We start from the raw sequence: 27,272 nt of genomic DNA on the forward strand, positions 1-27,272 counted from the left end.
ACAAGTTGGCTTCACCAATCAGCGATGGCTATGTGTTTGGAGAAATGCCTGTTACTGTACTTGCCGTGGCTAAACAGCTTAAGTGTGCCATCAAAATGTTATAGTTAATGTCACGTCACAATCTTTTTCCTATTGCACAGCAAGCCATAGAAGACCTGCACTCGGAAGAAGATAAAGTAAACCACTTAACTAAGGAGAAGGCCAAGCTGCAGATGCAGGCAGAAGAGGTGGAGATATTTACATTTTATGCATCTAGACATGCAGAATGACGCACTAAGCTAATGGGTAAAACACATAAATCTGTATAAATATAAGCATTTAACAACTGAATTATAGTCACAGTATATGAATGTCAAGTACTCAAAACAGACAAATCATGCAGCTCTCCTGTTATAATCAGTAATGGGCTAATGATCTATTATCAACTAATTTCTAAGTATGAAATAAGGAAAGTATGGTTTGGCAATGTACAACGTACAGTTGTTTACTAGAATTTTGTTCCATGGGCTTAACTGGGCTGAAGCTCAAGGGCTTCAACTAACCTAAAGTTTGAAACCTAGGATCACTCTCTATTGAAAAATAAAATGCTGGGTTCTATTTTGAACCAATACAGGGCTTCATTTGTTCTGTATTTTCACCACAGCAGATTACAATTTAATACAAACCACCTCCTTCACCTCAACAGTTTTTTAAATCTTTTCGTCTGCATATTTACTCATCAGACATGCCCCCCGCTTGGCGAATTTTATATTTTATTGTGGCCCATATCTCCCACTATCCGCCCCCCCCCAGTCAATAAAATATTACCACTCCCCATAATAGTAGGGGGTTCTCTGGCCGTGTTCATGCAGCTTTGTTGGAATTAAAAAGTATGACAATAATTTATACAGTACTGTAAAAGGCTAGATTTACACATTCAGGAAGATATTGTAGATATGATTTGACTTAATTTTTCATATTTATCATACATACTGTACTGTATGTCTATGTCTGGTTCTGTGTGCGTACAGAGAAAATGTATTGCAATGGCCACTATTTCCCAGAGGTGTGTAAAATCCAAATTTTACTATACCGTAAACACTAAAATATCCATTTGAGCACCGAGTCATGTAATACACGAGTAGGAATATTACAATTTATTATTGTTGTTTTTCTACTGAAGCATTTTCCTAAATATATTTTAACAACCATTCCAAAAATCATGCTTTTAAGGTGTGTAAAGAAAATGTAGACTATTGTAGTTCTCAGATGTAACAGCAAGCAACCAAGGATAATATCTCAAAAACCACCATCTACGCAGTATAGAATGACCAGTATTAAGTACCTTATCCTTCCAGGTAGTTGTGGGACATTCAGATGAGATGTTCAACTCCCCTTCCAGTTGGAGTACCTTCTTGAGCAGGAGACGAAGCAGAGGAGTGATGTGGAAAAGAGCCACCGGAAGCTGGAGGGGGACAGCAGGACTACAGTAGAGAGCCTCAGTGAGCTGGAGAAGATGAAGGCAGGTCTGGAGGACATCATTAAGAAGTGAGTCTTTGGGAAGGAGAACATTGAGCATTTCAGTTAGAGCAACCTAGTAACATTTCAGACCCAAAAAAGTTAGTCATGCACAATACAGGTCAACATGAAGGTACTTTAAAAGAAGCTGCGAGATTAATTGATCACAGCTTACCACTTTGTCTTCGCCTCAGCTCCATACAGTAGGTACTTCTGAGCTTCTTATATACAGGTAGTGTCTAATTACAGTATGTAATTCTCATTACTGGTCTTATCACATAACTACAATTCAATCAGATTTTGCAGCAAAGATTAGGACTGCAAATACCAGTTGGACAATTAAAATATATGAATGAAGAATTAGCACTAAATATGCATTTAAAAATTGATCTATGGCAGCTGAATGTGGCATGAAACATCTTAATACTATAAGCATTCAGTGATGATGAACTGGGAATGTTTGAGGGTGTTATGTTGTGCCCAGACAAGTCCTTTGTCAACTCTGCATACCAATGTGTTCTGGCAAGCTTAGGAACTCCTACTTTTACAAACATTTATTTGAAAGGGTTGTGAGAGGGTTAATTCTCACTCAGCCTCCACGAATTTGACCCCTTTCCTTAAAAAAAAATCACGTTTAAAGAAAAAGAAAAATCTCTTAAAAAGTGACTGCATAGAAATGCAAAGTATATATACATACTGAGCTGAAACAACACTTACTCGAATAATGAATGTGTAAGGTTTGACTAGTTCATGTTATCAGTGACGTATAATCATGCTCTATGGGCATCCATAAGAACATCAATTAAACATCTACATAGGTTTCATCAAGTACATCTATTAAATCGTGTGCAATATTTGCTATACCAAGACACTTCTTCAGCAAAGACTGCATAGCCCCGAGACAGGATGTCAGAAAGTTGTAGGGCAATCACACAGGCAAACACATTCATTTGCACACTACGGGTAATTTAGAGTCACCCGCTCATCTGAATAGCATGGAATGTGGGAGGAACACCCAAAGATAACCCACACATACACCGGGGGAAACTGAAAAAGCGCTTGGGCCACATCTCAGCCCCCGATCATGGGCCACGAGGCAGCAATACTGCTCTGAGCCATTCCTACACCCTCTGTAAAACAATTTACTTAAGATACATACAGCATTTTGGTTCCTTTGAGACAATTCTGTCAAAGGTACCTTTGATTGCTCACTGGCTTTGATGTATAATGCCCCTGTACGTAAGTGAGCAGAAAAACAGATGGATAGATAGCATTTTGAATGAAATAACATGTCAACAGCGACGTGCTGTTATCTGAGGTTACATGAGAACAAGGTATTGGTGACTGTCCAGAAGAGTACTCTTAGACTACTGCTTCAACCGGCTGATAAGCATTCAAGAGAAGGGGAGCCCTTAGAGTCTTTCCTTGTGTAAAAACTATTAACAGGCTTCTGAAAAACCAACAGCATTTTAGTCCAAGTGATTTGACTGGGTTTAGATGTCATGGTTATTTAATGAGTGATAAGTATCCGAAATCCAGTTTGTGGCCAATTAGCTTCTACCTTCTTAAATCTGCTTTTAAAAAACTCTGTGGCCAACTAGCCAATGCATCTTCTATGGAACAACTTTTGTTGTTAAAGCAGCTCGCTTTGAAAATCCAATGTGTTGTTACTCTGTGTAGGAAAGAACTGGAGATCAGTTCCATAACAGAAAAACTTGAAGAGGAGGAAACTCTTAATGTCAGCCTACAAAGGAAGAACAAGGAGCTGCAGGTGAGCTTCGTGGACGTGTGCAGGGATACATTCCTGTCCTTCAGCAGGGGTGATTGTGCAGGCTGATTTGCAAGCATACGGTATGTGTTCCACTGTGCCAGCCAATAGAGGACAAAAACAGAGCCGTTAAGCCGCCTTCGGCCTTGTGCTCATCTGTCTGCCTTAGCACATTTTTTCTGTATCAGTTGACCTAACATGAAGCAAAATTTAGGTTCGATTACACAGTTATGCACTTTGCTTATAACATTGGCATTGGATTTTGCTTTGCATTAAAGACCCAATAATCTAATTTTGATGCAATAATAATAAAAACAGTTAAAAACTCCTGACCATAGTGTTTTGTTTCTATGGGAGTTTTGTGGGAAATTGTAGCATGCTTTTATTTTGTTACAGAAAATGTTTAGCTAACAGCATACATTCAGCCAGCCAGTATGGAAAAAAAATGAAAAAAAAAAAGTTACATTTGAAGTGCAAAATATTTTTGATTAATAGCTATTTCAGGGTTCCCCAGTTCCGGACTTGTAGAACCACAATCCAACACAGTTTGCAGATTTCCCTGTTCAAACACTCCTACACACCTGGTAATTAGCTGACTAGTAAGTGTTTGAGAAAGGAAATCTGCAGTCTGTGTCGGATTGTGGTCCTCCAAGACAAGAATAAATTTTTTATTATTATTTTTTTTTGCAAAGTGATAAGTATGGTGATAAATAATAAATGTAAGTTTTCTTGTGACTGATTTATAAGATGTTGACTCGCTGAGCTTTTGAGGCAATCTAAAGTGATGTAGGCAGGTAGTTTTTCTGGACAGTAAAGGACAGACACAGAGAAAGACAAACGAGGAGCTAGACAATGCAAGGAGACAAGGAAAGTGAATAATGAAGATCAGGTACTGCTCAGCTCAGTGCCTCCTGGACCCAGATACCTCATTCAGGAGACCTTTAGTGAAAAGAAAGAGACACTGTCTTATTTTGTTGCTTTTGATTGCAGAACTGAAAGCTGATCTGTGTGTTGGTTAAAGTGTACATGTTTTCACTTTTAGCCAGAGCATTCTTTTTGGCTGACAATAGGGCCTTTATGTGGGAATACTGGAACTCCGCTGCCTCCCTCCCACTGGTAAAAATGCAGGTGGACACCATCTAACAAAGCAGTGTTGATTCACTTTGTTTTCTTTTTCCTCAGCTGTCTTTTTCATTCAGTTAAAGGCTCGGTTCCCTGTGCTCTCCTTCGATATTTTTTTTTCCGGCGGGTGGTAGCGACTCTTCATTACTTTTCAGCGTCCTCTGTCCTGACGTACTCTGCAGTACAGTTCCATTACAGTTGTCACTTAGACAGAGGGAGAGGGACCCGGAGAACACGGAATATGAATATGTACAGGTCGTGCATAAATTTTTGATGTCCTTTGGTTGTTTAGATTATGTTCATATACTGAAATACCGCAGAGTGTTTTGGTTCATATCAGTAGCCGGCTAACCAAGATCATTAGCCAGCAAATGAAGGATTAATGTCTTTAAGGTTGCTAGTAGTATGAGACAAATGGCAAAAATGATCTTTCCTTGCTTATGTCATTACAGAACGCTCTGATTTGCTAGTTTACTAACATTACTTACAAATGCTAAATATCTATGGTACATTAGACAAAATGCACTGCATTCGCTAATGGCCATTGGCCTAAGGGTGATGCATTTAGGTTTTTTTGTCCTTGATGTGAGAGCCTGGGGCTTCTTACCGTCTTTCAGTGGATGAATGTACAATGGTGTTAATGGCGCTTTTGCTCAAAGCAGCATGCAAGTGAGGCAGAAAGCACATTACAGACGTGCAGTCGTCAAAGAGTCGATTAGGCACAATTGCAGCTAGGCTGAGCTTCCACTCAATGCTTGGGTACAAATGTAAGCATAATTGGAGCAGAAGCTACACAAGATCTTCCAAACAGAGAAACAGAAAGTGTGACAAGCGTGCAGCTTTCGGGGAATATGAAGTAGTATCGGCTAATAGAGGAATTCCTGGAACAGATGGGTCTTGAATGTGCAGGAGGGATGTGAAGAGTGGATGTGGTTCAGCAGCTCATTTCTCCATCATTCGAAAGCACTTTGAAGACGGGTTGGTGGCTTAGTGACATCCGCTGATAGTTTTCACTCTTGTATGATAACTTCACAAAGTTAGTTTACTCCCCATAAGCATTATGAGATAGACGAACCAATTACTACTGCTTTAAATGTTATAACTCAATTAAAATGTTTTAATCACATGCCTCTAGTTCATTCATAGGAACCTATTCATAGGTTCAATCCAAAGTGTATTGTTATAATTTAAAAAATATATAATTTAATTATGATTTTTCTGCACACAAAATGATAAAACTCCTTCTGTTGGTTGTCAGGGATATACATGGCAGGAAAATGTACAGAATGTGTAATCTTTTATGCTGAGAAGATAATGCTACCGTGACAGGGCGACAAGAGTTGGCACATCGGTTTTGGAAAGCAGCTCTCTTCTCACTCAACAGATCCTTTTTACCGTGTCAGCGCTGGAATAAGACACAACTGGTGAAAATGGGGTATGCGTATAATACCGTAGCTTTGGTTTTAAAATACTTCCCTGCTAAAAACTGGGATCAAGTAACAGCCCTTGCCAAACTTTGTCCTGCAGATGTTAATATTCTATCCTTTCATTCATTTAATATGATTGTAAAGATCTAATTTATGGAACACATATCCCTTGAAATGCTTTGCTCGTCGAAAAAACAGGAAGGTTAAATCTCTAAGATCTGTATCGTGGATTGAGATCAAACAGATGTTCCGGAAATATTCATGATCAGTATAAGGAAATCATGGCATGATACTGACATCCAGATGGCTAGCCGTTCAGTAACAGCATCCCATTTTAAACTAACATAGTTACTTTATAATTAATATGCGCACAGTGCACTGATTAATGGATGAAACTAGTTAATGCTTAATAATTGTAACTATGATTTTACCTCTTCATTAATATTTAGGCACCCTAATGTTCTTAATTTTCATCGGTATGGTTTCATACTGCATGTACAGTGACTTCAGTTTAACAGATTAACACAGTCACTGCATCAATGAATTAAATAGTTATGGCAGCAATGCACAAGAAAGCATTTGAAAGCATAAATAAAATAAAAAAATTGTATTCACCTAACTCAGTGCAGTAATTTACCCCTACAGTCCCATATCCAAGATATCTATGGCAATGCAATATTAATCCCATCAGAGCCTGAATGTGCTTGGTGGTGGCAGGAAGCATCAAACATTAAACCTCCCGTCAAAAAGGGTCAGGAATTTGCCAGGAATCGGGAAGCCGATGGCATAAAACAGAACAGATCTGTGTTATTTTCCTGGTGATATGAATGATTGCTGGCCGAGTTCCTGTTAAAGCTCTTTCATTATACTTTGCTTGTGCCAAAGCTATTTGTCATTTTATCAATTTTTTTCGCTCAGTTTTCAGTTGCAGCCACCTGGTTTACTGTTTGGTGGAGCAGACTTTTTACTTTGCAGGTATAAACTAGCTGCTGAGTGTAAGTTTGTTTATAAATGGTCTCATTATAGAACTTATTATAAGGAAAATTTCCAGACTCAGAAGTTTATATCCTTTAAGCTTTTTTTCCATTATGTCTAATACAGTGGTATGCCGACTAACTCTGAATAGAGCTACACTGTGTAATATTGTCAATGAGGCAGATCACTGCTGACTGCAGTGCATTGTTCCCTAGAAGAGGCTGTAGCCCTGTTAATAATCTACTATTAGTTTGGCTGCCATCGTAGATGCACTGTCATTGCTTGATGTACTTACCCTAACTCTCAAAGGCTGAGGTTCTTCCAGTTAGACTAAATGGAATATCTTCTGTCACGTATGTTACAATCGACAGCAAATATAAGCCAGAATTGCTGCAATCACTTCCTGAGCTCTGACGTTCACAGATGAATTTGATCATGGTGCATCACATCAAACACAGATATTCGTCTTGCAGCAGTAATATCTATTCTGGTTCAAAACAAAATGTTTTGGGCTCTGCAACCAGTCTTTAACCAATTACTGACTCCCAACAAATCCTCTTCTCGTTATGTCTGACAAATTTTGATGCAAAAGTATGCATGCTCATGCCGTCCTGCAAGGTCTCCCTTACCCCAATGAGTAGAGCCTTGTGCTAACAACACCAAGGTTGTGAATTCAAATCCCAGAGTACAGTTGCAAATTGTAACTGTTCCTTCTACTGTCACTTTGGATCATGGTGTTGGATAAATGAATTAAATGCCGGAAGCTTAACAAGCTCCGTAGATCAGGTATTAACATTTTAAAAAGACATTCCATAGTTTCCTATCCTCGAAAAATAATGATCTGAATTTATCCTTGAATTAGTCACCGCCCATGATGGTGTTCATAATGATGTATAACATTGTAACAACTATCATTATTACTTATTGTACTATATTTGTTCATTATTCCCTGTTATAATCAGATACCAATCAAATTATTAACATTATTGAAAATATTTTAAGTAAAGATGGCCTCTTTGTCTCTCAAGCTGTGCATTAAGAGGCAGAAACACTCTGGGAATAAGTACACATGGTTCGGGGGGTGGGGGGACTCACTCCCACCGGTGCTTAAAGAGAGTGCAGCAGCGCGGTGGAGGCAGTCAGTCTGACTGCTGCTGCTGCAGGATGGCTGCACTCTCTGCTGAAGTCCTCTGCTGGCATGTGAGTACCTACACCCCAGGAAGGGCCTGGCTGCTCTGTCCCTCGCTGCTGTGGGATGTCCCATTTTGCTTTTCAGGAAATTTGTATGCAAAAAAAATAAAAAATTCATGTACCTCCCCCATAAAGAACTGGAAGATTTCTGGTGTTGGTTGAAAGGGCTGAATGCCAAAGTTTTCCTCAGGATCAGGCAGGGAGATGAATGATGAATGGAGAGAGTGCATATTAATTTCAAGTAAAAGTTTCAAAGAAGTTAATAAACTTTGCTGGGCCTGAAAATTGTTTGCCTGTGACAGTGTGTTCATATTTAAACTTTTACTAAATGAATACTTTATGTCTAACTATGATTTTGCAAATATGCGTTTTGATATATTTCTGATGATAAAGCATGTGCTCCAGAAACTACACTGTTTACTGTATACTATCTGAGAAACTTTCTCAGATTAAAAAATACCATTGCTGCTAGCACATAATATCACCTGGTGGAGACTAAGGCATAAATTAATTGGTAGAAAACTTTTTAAATGGTGTTTTAGTGGGTGATGGTGTAAAATGTTGAAGATTTAGAATGTTACAGACTTTATGGAAGAGTAAAGTCAAGGGACAATGGCAGTAATGAAATGACAGGAGAATAGAAGACTGGAATGTGTCTGTGTTGTCTTACGGAGTGAACTCTCTGGGTGTATTCTGAGCACTTTCGGAGGAATTCCTGTGTTCTCTTATCTAGCAGTTTTGCCCATGTGTCTTAAGCTCCTTTATGCAAGGTATAATTATCTGCTTTAGCCAAATTGCAAAATATTCGCAGGAATATGGAGTGCTTGTCTTCAGTAGTTCAGAATTGCAGTCTGACATTATGCATTCAGTTAAAATGCTTTTGGATTTTAGATATATAGTTTTTAACAGAGTCAAGATGGAGGTCTGGACTTTGTTTAAATAAAACATTAAGCTCTTTCACAGAAACCCAACCTCTAAGCCTCTTCTGCTTTATCCCACCACTAACTTTAAAGTCTTTCTTTTAAGAGCTGCTCTGCAGTGCTATCTCATCATTTTTGGTATTACAATTGTAATTCTTTACATGTTTGTATGGATTGTATGTTGTCACTTACAGTACATTTAATTTAGTTTTTTTTTTTTATGAACTTCAAAACAGCAGAGTATTTTGTCTTTTAAAACTGAGTACAGGATACTCAGTACAAGTTTGCCTTTATTTATTTCAATTAATCTTGAGGTGTCTTAATATGTAAATTAAAGTAGCACACGTTAAGGGTCAGTGATTGGGTCAATGATGGGATACATGTGGAGCTCAGAGAAGCTAATGGATGCTTATTTACAAAGAAAGCAAACAGACACATCAGGCAGCAGTTCTTTCATACAGGAACATGCAGAAGCTTTATTTTGTTTTTAAAAGACAGAGAAATAAAATGATTCCTGTGCTACCATTCACTAACCTTCATGTTATCTGTGTATCCTTTATTAATGAAAGAACTGTTAAGGGCTTTTTCCCATTGTTAAAAAAAATACCCATATATGCATAACTATCGGATAAAGTTAATGTAATCAGTTTTTAGAGAATACTGAAACGCTGTTTGAAAGAGTAAATGCAGCGAAGATATTTGTAGGCATGCATATGTCCAGCCTATTGTACTTAGAGAACATACTGTAGTGAGGCACCTTGTGCTATTTCCCATCCAATCACAGGTGCGGATTGAGGAACTAGAAGAGGAACTGGAGACAGAAAAAGCCATGAGGGCAAAGGTATACAAACCTCTTCTTTTACCTAATTGCATTTTGTCTCAGAACTCTTCCTCCAGGACAGGTTAAATTCTTTGTTGATTTATTTTGCAGAAGACATGGTAAGTCAAGACAACAATTAAAAATTAAAATATGAAATAGCTGTTTAGGGAATGACACTATTTGGGTAATTATAGTGTATTAATCAATGGGAAGAACTTTCTGGATGAACAATACAAATCATCTTAGTGCTCCCAAATAAACTAATGTAACTAAACTGCATAAATAGAGGTCAATATAACATTAGATAGCTATGTCTTATCAGGTAATTTTCCTACCACTTCTCCTGGTGAACATGCTGGGCAGGTCAGACCCTGTCCCTGACTGTAGACTCACGGTCATCCTAGAGAATTCCTCAGTGTTCCCAAGCCTGTCCCTTCATCATCCCCTGGGTCATAACCAGGGCCTCCGCCCAGTGATTCGTACCCAAAACAGCTCCCTGGTAGCCATGCAGGTGGTCTTATAAGATGCAACCTTAGCTGACTCCTCTTGATCTGAAGCAGTGGAGTGAGACCAGCAATCCTGGGGGAAAAGTAATTTCAGCTGCTTATACTCATAACTTTCATTGCCTACAGCCCCCCATGGCAATAGGTGAGGATAGGGACATAGATTGACCAGAACACCACAGGCCTTGTCTTCAAACTTACCTTCTGCTTCATCAACACAGGCCTTCCCAGTACCTGCGTAACTGCAGTCAGGAAAAAGATCTTCCTGGCAATCTCACATTTCCTCTTGCCATCACTAACAAACACGAGCTTTCACTGGATGGATCTCTACTATGGAGGCCTCTGATCATCAATGTGACTTCATTTGCAGCAATAACAAACAGGTCTGGATGCTGTTCAAATGGCTACTTTAATATTAGTTTAAATACTAGAACTCGTGGCCATAGGTGGAAATTAGTGGGAGAACATTTTAAACTGGATTTGAGAAAGCACTTGTTTGCACATTGTGTAGTTAGAGTATGGAATAGTCTTCTTATTAGTGTAGTGCAAGCTGAAACCCTGGGGTCCTTTAAATCAGAGCTAGATAAGATTTCAACAACTCTGAGCTAATAGTTAAGTTCTCCCCGAAGGAGCTTGATGGGCCGAATGGCCTCTTCTCATTTGTAAATTATGTTCTTATGTTCTAATAGAGTCTCATCCACCAGATATTTCCAGCAATGCCTCCTCGTGAGAGGGCATTTCCATTGGGTTAGGAGTTCCTCAAACTGTGATTTCTACCATTCAATATTATGCTTAGAGTTGGTTAGCACAAGGTCACCTGTGTTGAAAACAGCCTAAGCAAGGTCCCGCATGTTTTTCCAAAACATTTTTGAGACCACCCCATAGCCTCTTCAAACTCCTCCCATGCACATGTCATCACTGTAGTCTTCCTGGCCTGTTGGTACCTTTCAGCTATCTTAAGACCTCCTTGCAAGAATTGCCCTGAAGGCCTCATTCTTCAGTCTGACAGCTTTCTACACTACAGGTGTCAACTAGTGGGTCCTGGGTCTAAATCCATGACAGGCACTGACTGATTCCTGGCCATAGCTCTTTCCAACCACTGCAATAATTGAAGCCCTGAACTGTCCATTTTGACTCATGACCTCGACCTCACTGGGCATGCTGGAGGTGTGAGTTGAGTTCATCTCAGACAGAAGCTTCAGCCAGATGTTCCCAAAAAATCCTGACTGTTCATCTGAGCTGTACTGGTTCATCTGACCTCCTCCCCATGTGCTAAATCAAACTCACTCCCAAATGGTGATAAGTTGATCGCTCTGCTCCTTTTTTCATCCGAGGTTTCAAAACACATCTCTGAAGTCAGCCACTGAACTTTAATCTAGGGTACTCTGGTACTATATATACTACTCAGGTCTACATCTATGAGGCCATTATTCCTTGCATTCATTATTGTTTCCGACCTGAGCATCAAACTTTCCCAGTTGGACCATTCACAGGCTTTTGAGAACTTCACCCACAAAAAGGCTGGGTACTTCAAACTTCTGTTCAGTGCAACTTGCTTTTCTTATGACAATTTTCTGTCAGCCTGGGACGTGAGAGTATTCCAATACCTGCTTGAGGTCTTTCATGGAACTCCAGAGTAGGAACAGAAGTCCTTCATCCCAGATCATGAGGTCTCTTTTCAGCGCCCACACTATACATAGAAGTGAAGCCAACACTATCCAGCTGATGTTTTTCTATCTTCAGCACTAGCTCAGGCTCCTTCCTAGACAGATAACGTTTCATGTTCCCCAAGTCAGAGTTCATTGCTAAGGTCTAATCTGTCTGGATCATTGTTGCTCATGCTTGCCACCCAAATGGCACTGCACCTGACCCCTACCATTTATCTTGTGGGTGGGAACCCTTTTGGGCTGAGCACCCCCCTCTGGCCTACCTCCTGGGGCTGGTCCCGGTAACACAACTCCAGACAGGCAGTTTTTGTTGGATCATTTGTTTGTTTGTTGGTTTGTTGGGCTTTTCCCCACAAATGTGTTCCCCTGGGGGGGGGGGGGGGGTTCTGCCAGGATCTCAACTCTGGTTGCCATAGCTCTGTAAATTAGCACACGAAACCCCCTCCATCACATTAAGGCCACAATCCTTTGAGGGACAGCATGACATAGACTAAAACAAAAACAATCCCTTCATTACAAAATTAGAAATGTTAATTCAGATCTTTCTTTGTAAGACTGATATATAGTTTGTGCTCTGCTGCTCTCTTTAGGAGAACGAATGAAACCTTTTTTTTTTACAATAAGACACCACTACTGCTATGTAAAAATCATTACCAAATGGATTTATTTGACAAATGTTGCAGCACTTGCATCATCCTTAATGGTTTAATCCTAAAAGCATTCTGCCCCCCCCCTCCCCGTATGATATTCACAAAAGGGTGTTGTTATCAGGAATGGACATGCACATCCTTATCTTATTACCTGCTGTTTTATCTAGGTGGCTTCAGAGAGTAAAACAAAACAAACCTCTCTGAAAGACCAACACAGACATGCCGTCGCTTTGCTTGGGTCAGTAAGATAGAATCGAAAATGATAACATCATCGCCGTGAGATCATTTTAAAAGGAATGTGCCCCCCTACCCCTCCCACTGTTACGAACACAGCAAACGTGACCTGCAGTTGAGCGGATGAAAAGAAGACACTGCCGTGACATGAAGCTCAGCTCTTCCTGTGCTTTTAAGCTTTATTTTAATAACTGTTGGAGCAGCGTGACGTATGGGGCAAAGTGACTGTTAACATAGTCATTGAAATGTTAGAATGTGAGGATATGCAGTGTTTTAGACAGACAGAGCACTTCTGGACATTTGGGAAAAATTCGACATTCGACATTGATGTACATCAAGGTGTATATGGTGATATGATGATTTTTTTTTTATTTTCATTTTTTAGAGAAAGTAAGTTTGTCTCCATTGCTCTATTTGCACATATGGAGCTGTGGCACATATCACTTCTCTGGTGGAAGCTATGATTCCTAGTTCCAGCTTGGTGTTCTCCTTGTGAACTATGAGCATGTTCTAGATAAACGGTTATGTAAGACTTATGTAATCTTATAATCTTAATTGTTTATAACCATATGTTTCTTAAAGACAAAATTGGTAAATGCAGTACATTTTGCCCTTTTTATTATGGAATTTCCTCCAAATTAATACCAGGATATATTAATATTTCAAATGCTTCTATATTGCCCTTTGAAGATTTTAATATTGACAATAGCATTCCACTGAACTTCCGCAAAAATGTCGAGCTGTTGTTGTCCTGGCAGAAGAAAAACAATTAATCGTTATCTAATTTTGCTAAGATAATCTCTAAATGTGATGAATATATAATTAAGTCAATCATATTCTTATAACTTATGTTGTATAACGTCATGCATCCATTTTTCATAGCCGATTGTCCAGCATAGTCTATAGCCTATCAGAGGTGTCATAGGGCACAAGACAAAGGACACCCTGTCTGGGATGCTGGTCCATCTCAGGACAATTTACAAACAGCAGTTGACCTATTGGCATTTTCTTATTATCTTCATTTTTTCAACCGAAAATTTCAGTTTGTTTCTAATTATGTATCCATATGGTAAAGTTGAAACCTGGATTCTGCACATCAGATAAACTCATCTTAGACATTGCTGATCTCCACTGATCACTTCCAATGCTGTGGTGCCCAGTTCAGTCACTTCAGAAGTGTCAGTTGTACTGCGTTGTACTCCAACCCTGCATATCCCTTTCATCTTTTGTCAGTATTTCAATAAGAATGAAATGAAATATGTTTTGCTGGATTTAATTTCTATCTCATGTCCCTTTGGTGGGTTTTCATCAATGCCCCAGAACATATCCGCCTGTGAAACAGATGACAGCTTCAGAAGTGAGCTCAAGTGGAAAAAATTGCACATTGATAACTGCCATATATTTAATTTGTTTATTTTTGATGTGATTTATGCTTTAGATGCTTTAGATAGATTAAGCTCTTAGGGTTTATGATGAGTTTAGTCTGCTTAAAATAAGTTACGGACGATGGGTGCTGAGTGATGACAAGGTTGTTGGTCAGCTACAGTAGATAGCTGACAGTCTGATGTATGATTAAGTTTAAGCACGTAAGTGTGCATGATGTTGGTATATTTTGCTGTGGCACAGGTGGAGAAGCAGCGGTCTGACCTCACGCGGGAGCTGGACGACCTGACTGATCGCCTGGAGGAGGCAGGAGGGGCCACAGCATCCCAGGTATTCAGAGAAGAATCACGAGTAACATGTTGTAGTAACAGTACTAAATGTCAATCAACGTCTCTGTAAACATAGATAAAAGCAGAATAATTATGCATCCGAGGTCAGAAATGAGAGACAGAAAATGTAATGGCATGAATATGATTCATTAATTGTGAGTATTGATGATGTAGGCACTTTAATGATGATATTTCATTGATTCCTGTGGGGAAATTCTCCTTTTATCTACTGTATCAGGCTGTCAGTGAAACAGAGCGTGGTTGGGAATCAGAGTGAAGGGTGACCACCCACAGTGCCAGCAGAGCTGGACATTAGGGGTCTTGCTCAAAGGCCCATGGACATATGATTGTTTTACTGAAACCGGGCATCAACCTTCTGATCAGTGGGAGGGAGGTTTAGCCTGCTGAGCTACAGTGCACTAATTATTGTATGCCTTAAAGCATGCATGTGACCTCGTTACTTTATATATTTTCCTGAGAACTCATAATGCAGTTCATAGGTAAATTACTGATTATTCTCTCCTGCATTAATGTATGAATTAATGCTGCTTCATGTACCCTTCTTACAAAGTGTTTCTGAGTCAAGTTATGCCATTCTGAGTTGAAATGCTTATTGGGTAACTCTAAAAACACAGCAAAACTAAAGTTAACTAACTAAAAGTGAGTTAAGTTTAGTCATGTTCCTGCTCAGAGATTTATATTTTATTAATCTGCCTTATTTTAATTACTCTCAGAGGTCAACCACACATATCATATACAAAATCATGGCAACTAGTTCAGCTTCTGCTTGGGACAATACCTGATACACATGGCGTGTACAGGAGGGAGGACATTAAAAGAGACCCTTCGCTCACCCGTATACAGATTGAGGTGAATAAGAAGCGTGAAGCAGAGCTGAAGCGACTGCGTCGTGAGCTGGAGGAGTCCTCACTGCAATCGGAGGCACTGGCGGCGACCCTGAGGAAGCGGCACAGCGATGCACTGGCCGAGCTCAACGAGCAGTGCGAAAGCCTGCAGAGGACCCGTGCCAAGCTGGAGAAGGAGAAGCAGAACCTGCTCCTTGAGCTGGATGACCTCACCACTAACATGGAGAATCTGCAGAAGGCCAAGGTATATAAACTGGACCTTCAGTCCCGATCTGTGATCGGCTTATCTTCCTGGAATGGATGGATAGCTTATTTTCATAGCTGTGAATAAGCCAGATATTGAAGAACCCACTTTAAATCCATTTTTGGATGATCCATTCATCAATCTTCCAGTCACTTATCCAGTCAGGGGGGGGGGGGGCTGGAACCTATCACGCATCCACTCACATAATATTGTTCTAGAATGGATTGCTGAGTAGCCTCAGATTGATTAATTTTCAGGTAAGAGACTAGAAGAGACTTCAGCCCTCCCCTTGGAGGGCCTTAACATTACATACTTTGCCTTGTAAAAGGTCGCTAGTGACAACCAGCTGCGGAAGCTTGAAGAAATTCTGTCTGAGGCCAACTTCAAGAATGAGGACCTGCAGAAGGGGCTGTCGGAATCAAACATTGGCAAGAACCGGCTCACAGGTGACGGAACCTAGCAGAAGATTTTATAAATCCCCATGCAGTTCTATTTCACATTTGTTGACTTGTTGAAGACAAGTCCATGTTTAGGTTTTGAGATGTGGCAAAGGCACATAATTAAGGCTTTTTGGACCCTGTAGGGCTTTGGCAGCAATATAAGTATGTGGTATTCAGAACATTTTGTTAGAGATCAGGAGTGTGAAGTACAACAGAAAAAAGTACTTGTCAGGTTAAGGTTTCAGATTTATCTATGTACTGAGTGCAAGGAAGTCTTTCACTTAACTTCCTTTACACTGTCTCGTGCTGAACTACATAAAATTTGTGGTAAGCAGAGAAAGTACGATGATTTAGTAGGACAATGAAAAATGGGTTTTATAGCATCTGCTGGAAACCAGTCAGGGTCAGGTACCAGACACCATTAAACTACATAACCCTGGGCTGTTAAGTGGTAAAAAACATTATGTTCTACCTCTAAAGTTTCCACACCCTTCTATGTTAATCATTATAGTTAAGAGCACTTTAAGCACAGAGTGCCTAAGTCATTCTTGAATGCAGTTAATCAGAAGAATAGGACTCAAAGCACTTTTTTTCACAGCAGTAGTAGCCATCATGTGTGCAATAATGGACATATGTCATGTGAAAATTTATGGTCAGACTGGTCAGATCAGCATAAAGTATAGAAAATCCTGGGTTTGATAGAGCTGCAATGGTAAATTCTCAACATATTCAAATAAAGAGAAGCCACAGGCAATGTTTCCTGATAAAATTGATTGTGAAATAGCAATGCTCTGCCCCTCTTTGAACATTGAAAAATTTCATGGAGCAATTTTGTTTGATGCTACCAAGTCCGTGCTGCAGTGCACTATGCTAACTGGGATGCAACACTCCCAATTTCTAGCTGAAAATAATGACCTCAGTCGACAACTGGAAGAGGCAGAGAACCGGTCCCTCCAGATGAACCGGGCCAAAGCCCTGTTGACGTCCCAGTCTGAAGAGCTCAAGAAGCAGCTGGAAGAAGAGTTAAAAGTAGGATCCTGGGCCTGCGTTTTTACTCTAAGACAAAGTGTTCCAATCTGCTTCTCGGGGACCCGCAGACAGTCCACATTTTTGCTCCCTCCCTGCCATATGTATTTATTAATTTACCTTTAAGATATACAAAAAGTCGGTACTTGTATTAAGGAACCTCAACACCTAACAGAAGCTGCCATTCAAAATATATCTCTACCCCGTTTCTCTACATTTCTGATTAATTTTTCCCTCTTCACCTGGGTTCCACTAGTTGAAAACAGCGCTAGGACACAGTTTGGCTGGACTGAAACAGGAGTATGAGCTGCTGAAGGAGCAACTGGAGGAGGAGCAGGAGAGCAAGCTGGAGCTACAGCGACAGGTCTCTAGGCTGAACAGCGAGGTCACTCACTGGAGGACACGCTACGAGGCCGAAACCATTCAGCACACGGACGAGCTTGAGGATGCCAAGTTAGTGTCTGGTGCAAATATCGCTCTAGTTCGTAATAGTCATAGTGGTTTTGCTCATGCACAGGAAGCCACATGTATCTGTCTACAAGGCCAGTTTTTGCAATGATCAAGTACTCAGTACTCAGTACTCACTACTTTTTTTGGTGCCATCACTGGAGCAAAAGGAAACTTTAGAGATATGATAGAAAATTTTGAATGGTCAGTATCCAGCACCTCTCTGACCTGCAGAGTTTGGAATTATTACTCAATTTCTATACCTTGAGCATGCTTACGGTATACTCTTATACATATACTTTGTATACAGACAGGGGGAATTTGGCAAAGGATTCTTCTCTCATTTTTGTTGACTTCATGGTGACCAACTGATGGAGTGACCAACTCTCCATCTTTATTGTTTTGCAGGTGTGGAGCATTAATAGCTCTGATTTTATTTGTGTTACAGGAAGAAGTTGTCGTCACGGCTACAGGAGGCCGAGGAAGCTGTTGAAGCTACTCAGGCTAAATGCTCTAGCCTGGAGAAAACCAAGCAAAGGTTACAAGGGGAGGTGGAGGACCTTTGCTTAGACCTTGAGAAGGTAAGCACTATTTATGGAATGTAAGCATGAATCTTTTACTTTTTTACATCATGATACTCTAAATCAGGGGAAGGGAACCCTGATCCTGGAGTGCCGGTGTCCAGGAGGTTTTCTATCCTACCTGATGAGTTACTATCTGCCTGAGATCAGGTGTGATTCTTCAGAGACCAGGTAGGATAGAAAACCTGGCAGATACCGGCACTCCAGGATCAGGGTTGCTTATCCCTGGAACAGGATTGCCTACTCCTGGATCAGGATTGCCTACAGTACCCCTGCATTAAACAGTAGTTAAACAGTCAGGAATGTCAATACTGTGACCAATTCTTCTGAAATAGGTATTACTATGGTAAAGACTATGATTATAATTAAGATATTATCATAATCTGTAATTATGAGTCTCACGTAAAGCTAAATTATTTAGTTTCCACAGCAAAGCTTTAACCATAAATAATGTTAATGTGTTTAATAGACAGATTTATCTGAACTCTCACGTGGTTTAGAGGGGTCGGGATAAAACAAAAAATGTCTCTCAGAAGTCAGAATTCTTTATATGTTAATACAGTTTCTGATTATAATTTTATTATTATTGTAAATATTATTCTGTGTAGGATGTGGTCTGAATTTTCTGGTACTTAAGGTATAAATTCTCAAATGATTTTAAGGTCATCTTTCTGCATAATACTTGGCTCTCCGCAAGAGGTAGGCCTCTTTTAATATAGCAGAAGCTCTCCCTATACACCTTGTCTCCAGGCAAGCAGCTCTGCAACGTTACTGGATAAGAAGCAGCATGTGATGGAGAAGCAGCTCTCTGACTGGAAACAGAAGTGCGAAGAGCTGGTGGCGGAAGTAGAGGGCTGCCAGAAGGAGGGCCAGCAGCATGCAGCTGAGCTCTTCAAGCTGAAGACAGCCTACGAGGAGAACCTGGAGCAAGGGGAGGCCCTCCGGAGGGAGAATAAAGCCTTCCAGGGTGAGAGATCATAGACGGGACACACAGAACCAAAGTCTGATGAACGAACACTGAGAGCAGGGGTAGGGAACCTGATCCATGGAGAGCCGGTCTGGGTGCAGGTTTCTGGGATGACCTCTCAGTCAGCCAATAATGAAGCAGCGATTCTCAACTCCAGTCCTTGGAATCCACTGTTATTGGCTGATTGAGAGGCCATACCAAAAACCCGCACCCATACCGACTCTTCATGGATCAGGTTCCCTACCCCTGACTTAGAGGGATTCAAGAGAAAAATGTAGAACCGCTTGGAACGTTTTGCAACAAGCAGGGGTTAGCTAAATACTCATTTTGAAAACAAATACTTCCCAGGGTACCTAACCATGAAAACCCTACATGATTGAAAATTATACAGGACTGAGTTGCTATTCCTCACATTTTCCTTCCGATGTTATTTTAGAGGAGGTAGCTGATCTCAATGACCAGCTGGCTGATGTCGGGAAGAGTGTCCATGAGCTGCAAAAAGCCAAGAAGAAGATGGAGATGGAGAAAGAGGAGCTACAAGCCTCACTTGAGGAGTCTGAGGCTGCACTGGAGGTATTGAGAAAGCAAGTCTGCTGTTGTTATACCCATAGTGGCACAGTCCTGGGCTCTTCATAAAATAAACGGTAATACTGCATGGCAGAGAGCAGCAAATGAACAGCACATGTTCCAAATCAATGCATTCTGATACGTTTTTCTCAGAGAAGCCATAATGATGAGCTTCAATCAACAGTTCATCCTAAAATGAGTAATGTAAAGTATGCATTACCCCCACGGTGGGAAATTCTACTCCGTGAGGCTGTATTATAACAGCTGCAAGGTAGAGAGTTTACCTACACATGATGACAGATTTAAACATGGAACACCAGGTGAGGTTACTATTCGCATAATGCATTCTTGTTTTTGCTTCTGCCTTAACACTCACCACGATAGTAGTTACCCGTCAGTGTAAGCAGAGATGCAGCGTAGACTTAGTGGAACAGAGAAGATTAGCACAGGGCTGCTACTCCTTGGATGGGCCCTGCAGCCACAAGACTGTGGCTATGAAGCTATTTAACACAGGCTTACTTTGAGGAAGTGAAAATTAGTTCTTTCTCGGAGTACTTTTCTTGTTGCCAAGGGCGAACTTTGGTAACTGCATACTAAGCTGTTTGTTTATTGCCTTGACTGAGAGAACAAAAGAGAAAGGTAAATTATAAGGAAAATGCAATTCTTCAGTCCTATAATAATATGATACTTGCTATGTCTTTGGAATAAATTATGTATCTTATTGTCAAAAAGTATGCACTGCGGCCCCCTTTGAGGTTTGTTACATTTCCTTGAATAGGTGAAACAATGTCTTAAGTATTGCATTATATCAACAACACCACCTCACAGCCTGCAGGGTAGCTGACATAATGAGCATTATTGGCATTTAAATCGGACATGGCTGAGCAGTAAGATGATGTAATGTAATTGTGATTAGCTACCAGGCCAGTGTCTGAGGAGGGGCGGAGCCCCGAGAAAGCCAGCTGAGGCCAACATAAACCAAGTAATGTAAATCATTAGATTAAGTGCATTTCCAGTGTATAAATAGTAGGCGTGTACCGGTACACAAAACTCACGGTCCGGCACAACTACGAAAACAGAATTTGTTTTTAAATAATTTTTTATTTAAATTTTTTATTTGTAGTTTTATTAAAACTACAAATAAACATAATTACGACAAGTTGCAATCTAAAGGCAATGCATCTGCAGTGGTCTCTGAATAAGAAAACCTAAGAGGAGCTTATTTGCGGAATTAAATAGTGTGTCTGCTAATACCGAGTACAGTTGCATATCTGTAGTGATAAACTATAGCTGAAATGATTGTTTTTAGCCTGGTCTGAATTTCCTGAAAAAAAGTGCCTTAAGATGCCATGGGGAGGCATCTTGCAGAGGCTGTTTCTCCCTTGCTCTGTTGCACGCACATTCGGACGATGTTGTCTCAGATGAATTAGCACGTTGGATGTGTTCCAGTAACATATCTCAGTTCAGTATAACAGAACTGACAGACAGCCGAGGTCTTATCAGTTACTCTCTCTCCAATGCTGGTGTAATTTACTGGAAAACCAATAAACTTTCCTTGTCTTTGGAATATATTATATATCCTGTTGTCAGAAAAGCTATGCATTGCAACCGCCTTTGAGGTTTCTTATATTTCCTTCAATCATTGAAGCAATGTCAGAAAGCCGAGAAGGAGATGGAGAAAGAGGAGATACAAGCATCACCTGAGGAATCTGACGCGGCACTGGAAAGCCGAAATGTTCTCAAACTGCCGATTTTAACTTACTTTCAGCAGCATTAACCAGCACAACCACAATTAGCTTAATGTTTACCGTGTTGAACATTTACTTGTAAATTTAAGTTCTGCCCATATCAGTCAATGCATTAATTCATTTCATTGTGTGTAAGGAACAGAACGTGCCTCTCTGGAGGCAGCATACGCAGCTCTGGGGGCTCAGTGGGCTAAGCCTCTCTGCCTGTGGTCAGAAGGTTGCTGTGTGAGCCTGGCTTCGCTATGTCTGTGGGGGCTTGAGCAAGGTCTCTAGCCCCCAGCTCACTGGGTGCCAAAACAGGTGGCTGCCCTTTGCGGGCGGCTTGCTTTCACCTACAGAGAGCAGGTTGGGGGAGGCTTAAAGAAAATGTCCCCAACAGGAATCAGTAAAGTTTTAGTTATTATGAAAACGATGTACCAAGCAGGAAACAACAAATTAGTGTGCCATGACAGCCCTAGTCAGAGTGATGTATTCAGATGAAATGTGGGTGCATCCATCCATCCATCCATCCATTTTCCAAACCGCTTTTCCTATTAGGTCGCGGGGGGTCCGGAGCCCATCCCGGAAGCAATGGGCACGAGGCGTGGGTGCATTCAGTCAATGGGAAAATACTTAATAACATTATCATTTAGCCTATTACATTTATCTATTATCTAGGCTAATTTCTGTTTTGAACGGGGCCCCTAGGGGCCGGCCCTCTACGGCCCCTTCGGTTTCACTGCCCTATCGATCCCACATAATACCTTCCAAATACCTATTTAGAGCACAATGCAGCACATAACTTGACTGTGAGTACCTCTAATAACGTTTAGATTAATAGCAAGGACTTTATATATAACAAGTGAGGTTTGCATTCCCTTTAAGAGAAAATAATACATTATTATAGTAAGAGAATCGTCTTTTCTTCTTTTCCCTTACAAATCAGCTAATATTTATACTACATCCTATATGATTTACTTGTTAATGCACAATAGGTTACTGTTCTGTATAAGCTACTGTATAATACTTAGATGCATGAAACTTCATTTGATTATTACATCTTATTCTGTTTTGGGGAAAAAAGAGGTAAGAAGCCTATCAGCTAAAAGAGCTAAGACTTCTGCATTATGTGAACACTTTCGATAATAATTAATAATGTAACACAACCACTTTGACAGTGCGACTCTGGGAGAGTAACCGTTATTCATCCAGATGACCGGGTAAGGGGGGATGCTTGGCAAAACTGAGGAATCAGACATCTGTTCTTTAATCTCCTGCAGGCAGAGGAGACTAAGGTACTTCGTCTGCAGCTGGAGCTATCCCAGGCCAAGGGGGACCTGGAGCGTCGGTGGCAGGAAAAAGAGGAGGAGTTAGAAGCAGCCAGGTGCCTTCGACCCTTACAGCTCACTCTCTTTCCGAAATATGCATCTGTTACCATACGTATCATGACTGTCTGCTGGACTGTTTATCGACCTGAAATACCTGCCGATTTCAATCAATTCGTAACCAAAAATGCTTAACCATTTCAATCATCTCATCCTTAACGTGATGGCTTAATACCAGATCCTGTTATTTCTTCCCTAATTTCCTGCTTTCATGAATAGAGGATGAGGGCTTCCTTCCTGGGTACGTGTCTTTCCCCTGTCTGTTCATTTTCTTCTCGTAAAATCTTGCTTGGGTTTCGGAACGTTTTTACATGCAACAGTCTTATCTCATATCTGCATGTCAGCGGAAGTGGAGCAGTCAAGTGTCTGGCTTTGTAACCTGAAAGGGAGCCAGTTTACTGTGAGTCTGCCCTGCTTTACAACCCCAATAACCCCAGCAAAATGTTCAGCCCTGGGAGAAAAGCACAAGTTCCTTTGAATAAACCCTTTAGCAAAGTAGCTAAATGTCTAAATGTCGATAGTGAAAGTATTTTATTTTTTTAAAGAAAGTTTTCTTTTTTTTTTTTACTTGGTGCATCTAAGGGAATGTAATTACAGTTTTGGCCGGAACAGACGACCCCATCAGTTTCCCGGAAACGGTTTTTGAATGCCAAATCTTATCCTTATGAAGAAAAACAATATAATATAATAATTTCTATTTTTCTATTTTATTCACAAAAGTAGAAATAGCCTTCCAGAAACAGAAAGTAACATTGACTTTACCTCTCTCGTCTTTTCCAGAAAAGGCCACCAAAGGGCACTGGAGTCCCTGCAGGCGACTCTGGACACTGAGGTGAAAGGTCGTACGGAAGCTGCCCGGGTGAAAAAGAAACTGGAGAGTGACCTCAATGAGCTGGAGCTCCAGTTGGACCTACTGACTAAGAACAACGGGGAACTGATGAAAACTATTAAGAAGATGCAGCTGCAGATTAAAGTAAGCTTTATTCCCTCAAGACACCTCAGAGGGCAGTTTTATTGCAAGTGGATGGTGCTTAAGGGTCTAAGCCCTTACATTGATTCTTGTAATAGATACATAAATGAGCTGTATTTAAATCAAACGTCAGGATTTACATTTAAAGTTCATATTTTGAATTAGATTTGTAGACAATTAGATTTGCTCAATCATCTGGCCCAGTTTAAATTTCTAAGCTATGACAGCAATAAAAACCCTGTGTGGTGTATAAACTATTTTGCAACAATGAAGGCGGCTAAACACATTAATTTCTTTCAGGAATTTCCTTTACCCGAAAGTTTAATTCCTGAATTGTAGTTTGATGCTGCAGGGTATTAGTCGACAGCTGTAAAACAACACATTACCAGTGACTGAGTTAATCTTACAGTACTGAATGTGGATTCCTCTGATTCAATATTTCAATACGGTATCCCAAAACTATCCATTGTTGTTGAAAAGGTGTGCACAGTCGTGTCCAGCACATTACCTGTCACAGAATGTGTATGTTTGTTTTATGTTCAGAAATGGAAGTAAAGATTCCGCAGACATTGAAAAGGTATACAATGTCATATATACCATATGGTAGCAGTCATTATATTTGGGTAAAGACTAATCAGTAAAATAGTTATATTCAGATTATAATGGGTAATCATTAAACTAGGCAAGAGCCAAGAAGCAGAGGCAGTATAATGAGAGTTCATGAACCAAAACTTGAGATTACAATTTAGGTCGTGCTGAGTGTCACATATTGTGGAAAATGCCAGAAATGCTCCACAAAATTTGCAATCAGAAGCGTGAAACTGCGGAAAACTGAAGTACACAATTTGTTATTTTACATGAACAAGAAAAGCATGCATTAAGGGATCTCCAGCTGACTATTTAAAATTAAGGCAAATGTTTAAAATGTAAAAAAGGGGGAATAATGTTTTTTGGGGCTTTTCAAAAACCCTCAAAACTATCATTAGTATGTTATGAAAGGTATAGAAAAAAGTATTGAGAATTTGGGAAATCAGGTTTCCAAGAAAACATAGAAAAGGCAAAGCCAATACTTCAGATAAATGTTTTAAAAGAGTAACAGAACATGGATTAAAAAATACATAAAAATAGGAATAAGTATCTCCTACCCTGGGAATGAGCTGCAGGGTACAGGGGGCAAGAGGACACTATACGAAATTACAATGAAATCTGAACAATGACAGGGAGAAAAGGCAGCATGCTGCATGGTCCAAGTAGAAAAATCTGGGAAGTTAATAACAGGGAAGACTGGCAGGAGGGAAGGATGAAGAGAACCGTTTGAAGAAATACATCCTCAGAAGCAGTTGCTGACCAAAAATGTTGAGGGCTTCTTTAACACTTAAATAACAACAAGGTAGATCAAGGAGGCAATGAAGGCAGCAAAGAATGTCTGGAGGGAGAATGTCTGCATGACAGTTAAATTATTGCATAAGCAGAGGCTATTGCACAGTAAATCAAACAAGCAAACAGAAAAATTAATCTGCAGCATGCATGAGATCTGACAGAAACAAAAACACTGCTCAGTGTCCTAGACGACTAAGCCTGTCACCATTGTTTTATGATTTTTTCTGCGTCTTCATATCGATTGACAGAATCAGAAACAAAGCCACTAATCAATAGAGAAGTGGTGTGAGCACTGCAAGAACCAACTCGTTTAGGGTTTAAGAGGAACAGTGAAATGTGTTTTGTATAACCTGAGAGAAAAAGTTCAGGGCAGACAAATTAACATATTGTATGTTTTTACAAAGGCATTTCAGTTCATGCTACTATAAGGAGCGAAACTTGATAAATCCAAATCAGTATGGTTAAGCTTAAATCCAGATATTACCCCTGGCAATTTGAATAATATTAAATTACGAAAATAAACAGATGGACATCAATTGGGAATTCAGTGATGATAGCACCCTCTTTTGGTCAAGTTATGAAAGGATAGTTTAAATTTGAATGGAAAAGGTACGTCCATCCATCCAGCTGATCTTGTACAGGGTTGCGGTAAAATAAAGAGCGTATTGGCTTCAACTGAGCTTGCAGCTTCACAAATGAAAACTGAGGTTGAAATGCGTATATCCAAAACAACCAGATGAAACAAGCAGATAATTTGGTAAACCCTATTTTAATTTATTTAATTACATTCTTGATATCCAATTATCAACTAATTATTATGAAGCAGGAGCACAGCCCATTGAGTTTGCAATTGAAGCAAAGTTACTGAACACATAAAATACATACCAAGATCAGTCTTTGTCATTAGGAAGTAAATTGGAAATCCCATATTATTCCTGATCTCACTGTGTACAACATATTTTCTTTCTGTTGCTGAGTTTCACGCAGGGTCACAGTGCCATCTTCAGGATTCCCCATGTAACTTGGACATCTCTTCATATCAAACATACAACAGATTACCAAAATTACCAGTAGCTAATATCAGTGAATTATAGAACGGGAATATATACAGTATTGGTAAACGTGTTCCATAATCATGCTGTGTTTGCGAACTGTTAAACATGTGAGTCGTCATTCCTTCCATGTCTCTCGCAGGATCTCCAGACCCAAGTAGAGGAAGACGCACGGCAGCAGGAGGAACTGCGAGAGGAGCGTGCCCTGCTGGAGCGTCGCTGTGCCACGTTGGCGACGGAGGGCGAGGAGACTCGTGCTGGTGTGGAGGCCGCAGAGAGGGCCCGCAAGTGCCTGGAGACCGAATTGCTGGAAATGACCGAAAAGTACAATGAAATAAGTAACCAGGTCTGCTTCTCTGACATTGCTTTCCATCCAATCATGTACTGTACATAGACACCTTATAGAAGTTATGGTCACATGTTCAACAAGATGATCATAGAAGAAGTTGGCTATGTAATTACGCAAATTAATGCATGAAGTCATTAAGGGAATTCCTTCTGCTAAAATTTTTTAATTTTGCATAACTAGATAGGGTATAGATGCTTACTTAATGTGGTACCTGCATGCTGCCACTTCCCTGCTGCATTGAGACTCAAATCTTTGGACAGTGTAGTTGAGGATTTTACTATCTTGTTCATTTGACTTCCTCTTCCGGCCCCTAGTGGATGGGCTCCCTCTTTGAGTCTGGTTCCTCCAAAGGTTTTATTCCTCCTAGGGAGCTTTTTCTTTTCCACTGTTGCCTTTTGCTTGCTCACTGGGGGCTTTGGGGTTGGGGTAATGTAAAGCACTTTGAGACAATGGAATGCTGGGACAATGTGCTGTGCAAATAAAACTGAACTGAAGTTAGTTACTTATACACTTATAGACTTACAGCTTATAGCTAATGGCATGTCCACCTGCTCTGCAGTTCCAGTCCGCTAACAATGGCAAAAGAAAGCTAGAGGCAGACCTTCAACAGATGACTCAAGACCACGAAGAGCTATTGGGCAGCGTGCGGGCTTCAAATGACAAGGCCAAGAAGGCCATGTGTGAGGTATGGCTTTACTTATTGGGCATAGTGTTGTTTGGCTGTTCAACCATGATTCCTTTCAGATATAAAGGATAACTGGAATCCGGGGAATATGCAAGCAAAG

The 27,272-nt window shown here is 40.3% G+C and overlaps 1 protein-coding gene across 3 annotated transcripts in view; it reads left to right on the top strand.

The window, feature by feature from the left end:
• LOC125742085 (putative uncharacterized protein MYH16) overlaps window positions 1-27,272 on the top strand; it is a 51,984-nt gene that overhangs the window by 20,698 nt on the left and 4,014 nt on the right. For all 3 annotated transcript variants that reach the window (XM_049013740.1, XM_049013742.1, XM_049013741.1), the window contains 16 exons: window positions 141-227; window positions 1,382-1,527; window positions 3,178-3,268; window positions 9,685-9,741; window positions 14,401-14,487; window positions 15,351-15,596; window positions 15,925-16,042; window positions 16,938-17,065; window positions 17,319-17,515; window positions 17,958-18,090; window positions 18,841-19,057; window positions 19,494-19,630; window positions 22,632-22,735; window positions 23,517-23,709; window positions 26,281-26,484; window positions 27,047-27,172. In XM_049013740.1, the coding sequence (XP_048869697.1) occupies window positions 141-227; window positions 1,382-1,527; window positions 3,178-3,268; window positions 9,685-9,741; window positions 14,401-14,487; window positions 15,351-15,596; window positions 15,925-16,042; window positions 16,938-17,065; window positions 17,319-17,515; window positions 17,958-18,090; window positions 18,841-19,057; window positions 19,494-19,630; window positions 22,632-22,735; window positions 23,517-23,709; window positions 26,281-26,484; window positions 27,047-27,172 (2,271 nt within the window). The remainder of the gene's footprint in view (window positions 1-140; window positions 228-1,381; window positions 1,528-3,177; window positions 3,269-9,684; window positions 9,742-14,400; window positions 14,488-15,350; window positions 15,597-15,924; window positions 16,043-16,937; window positions 17,066-17,318; window positions 17,516-17,957; window positions 18,091-18,840; window positions 19,058-19,493; window positions 19,631-22,631; window positions 22,736-23,516; window positions 23,710-26,280; window positions 26,485-27,046; window positions 27,173-27,272) is intronic.

The sequence above is a fragment of the Brienomyrus brachyistius genome, chromosome 5, assembly GCF_023856365.1.
Source record: "Brienomyrus brachyistius isolate T26 chromosome 5, BBRACH_0.4, whole genome shotgun sequence".
Taxonomy (NCBI): Eukaryota; Metazoa; Chordata; class Actinopteri; order Osteoglossiformes; family Mormyridae; genus Brienomyrus; species Brienomyrus brachyistius.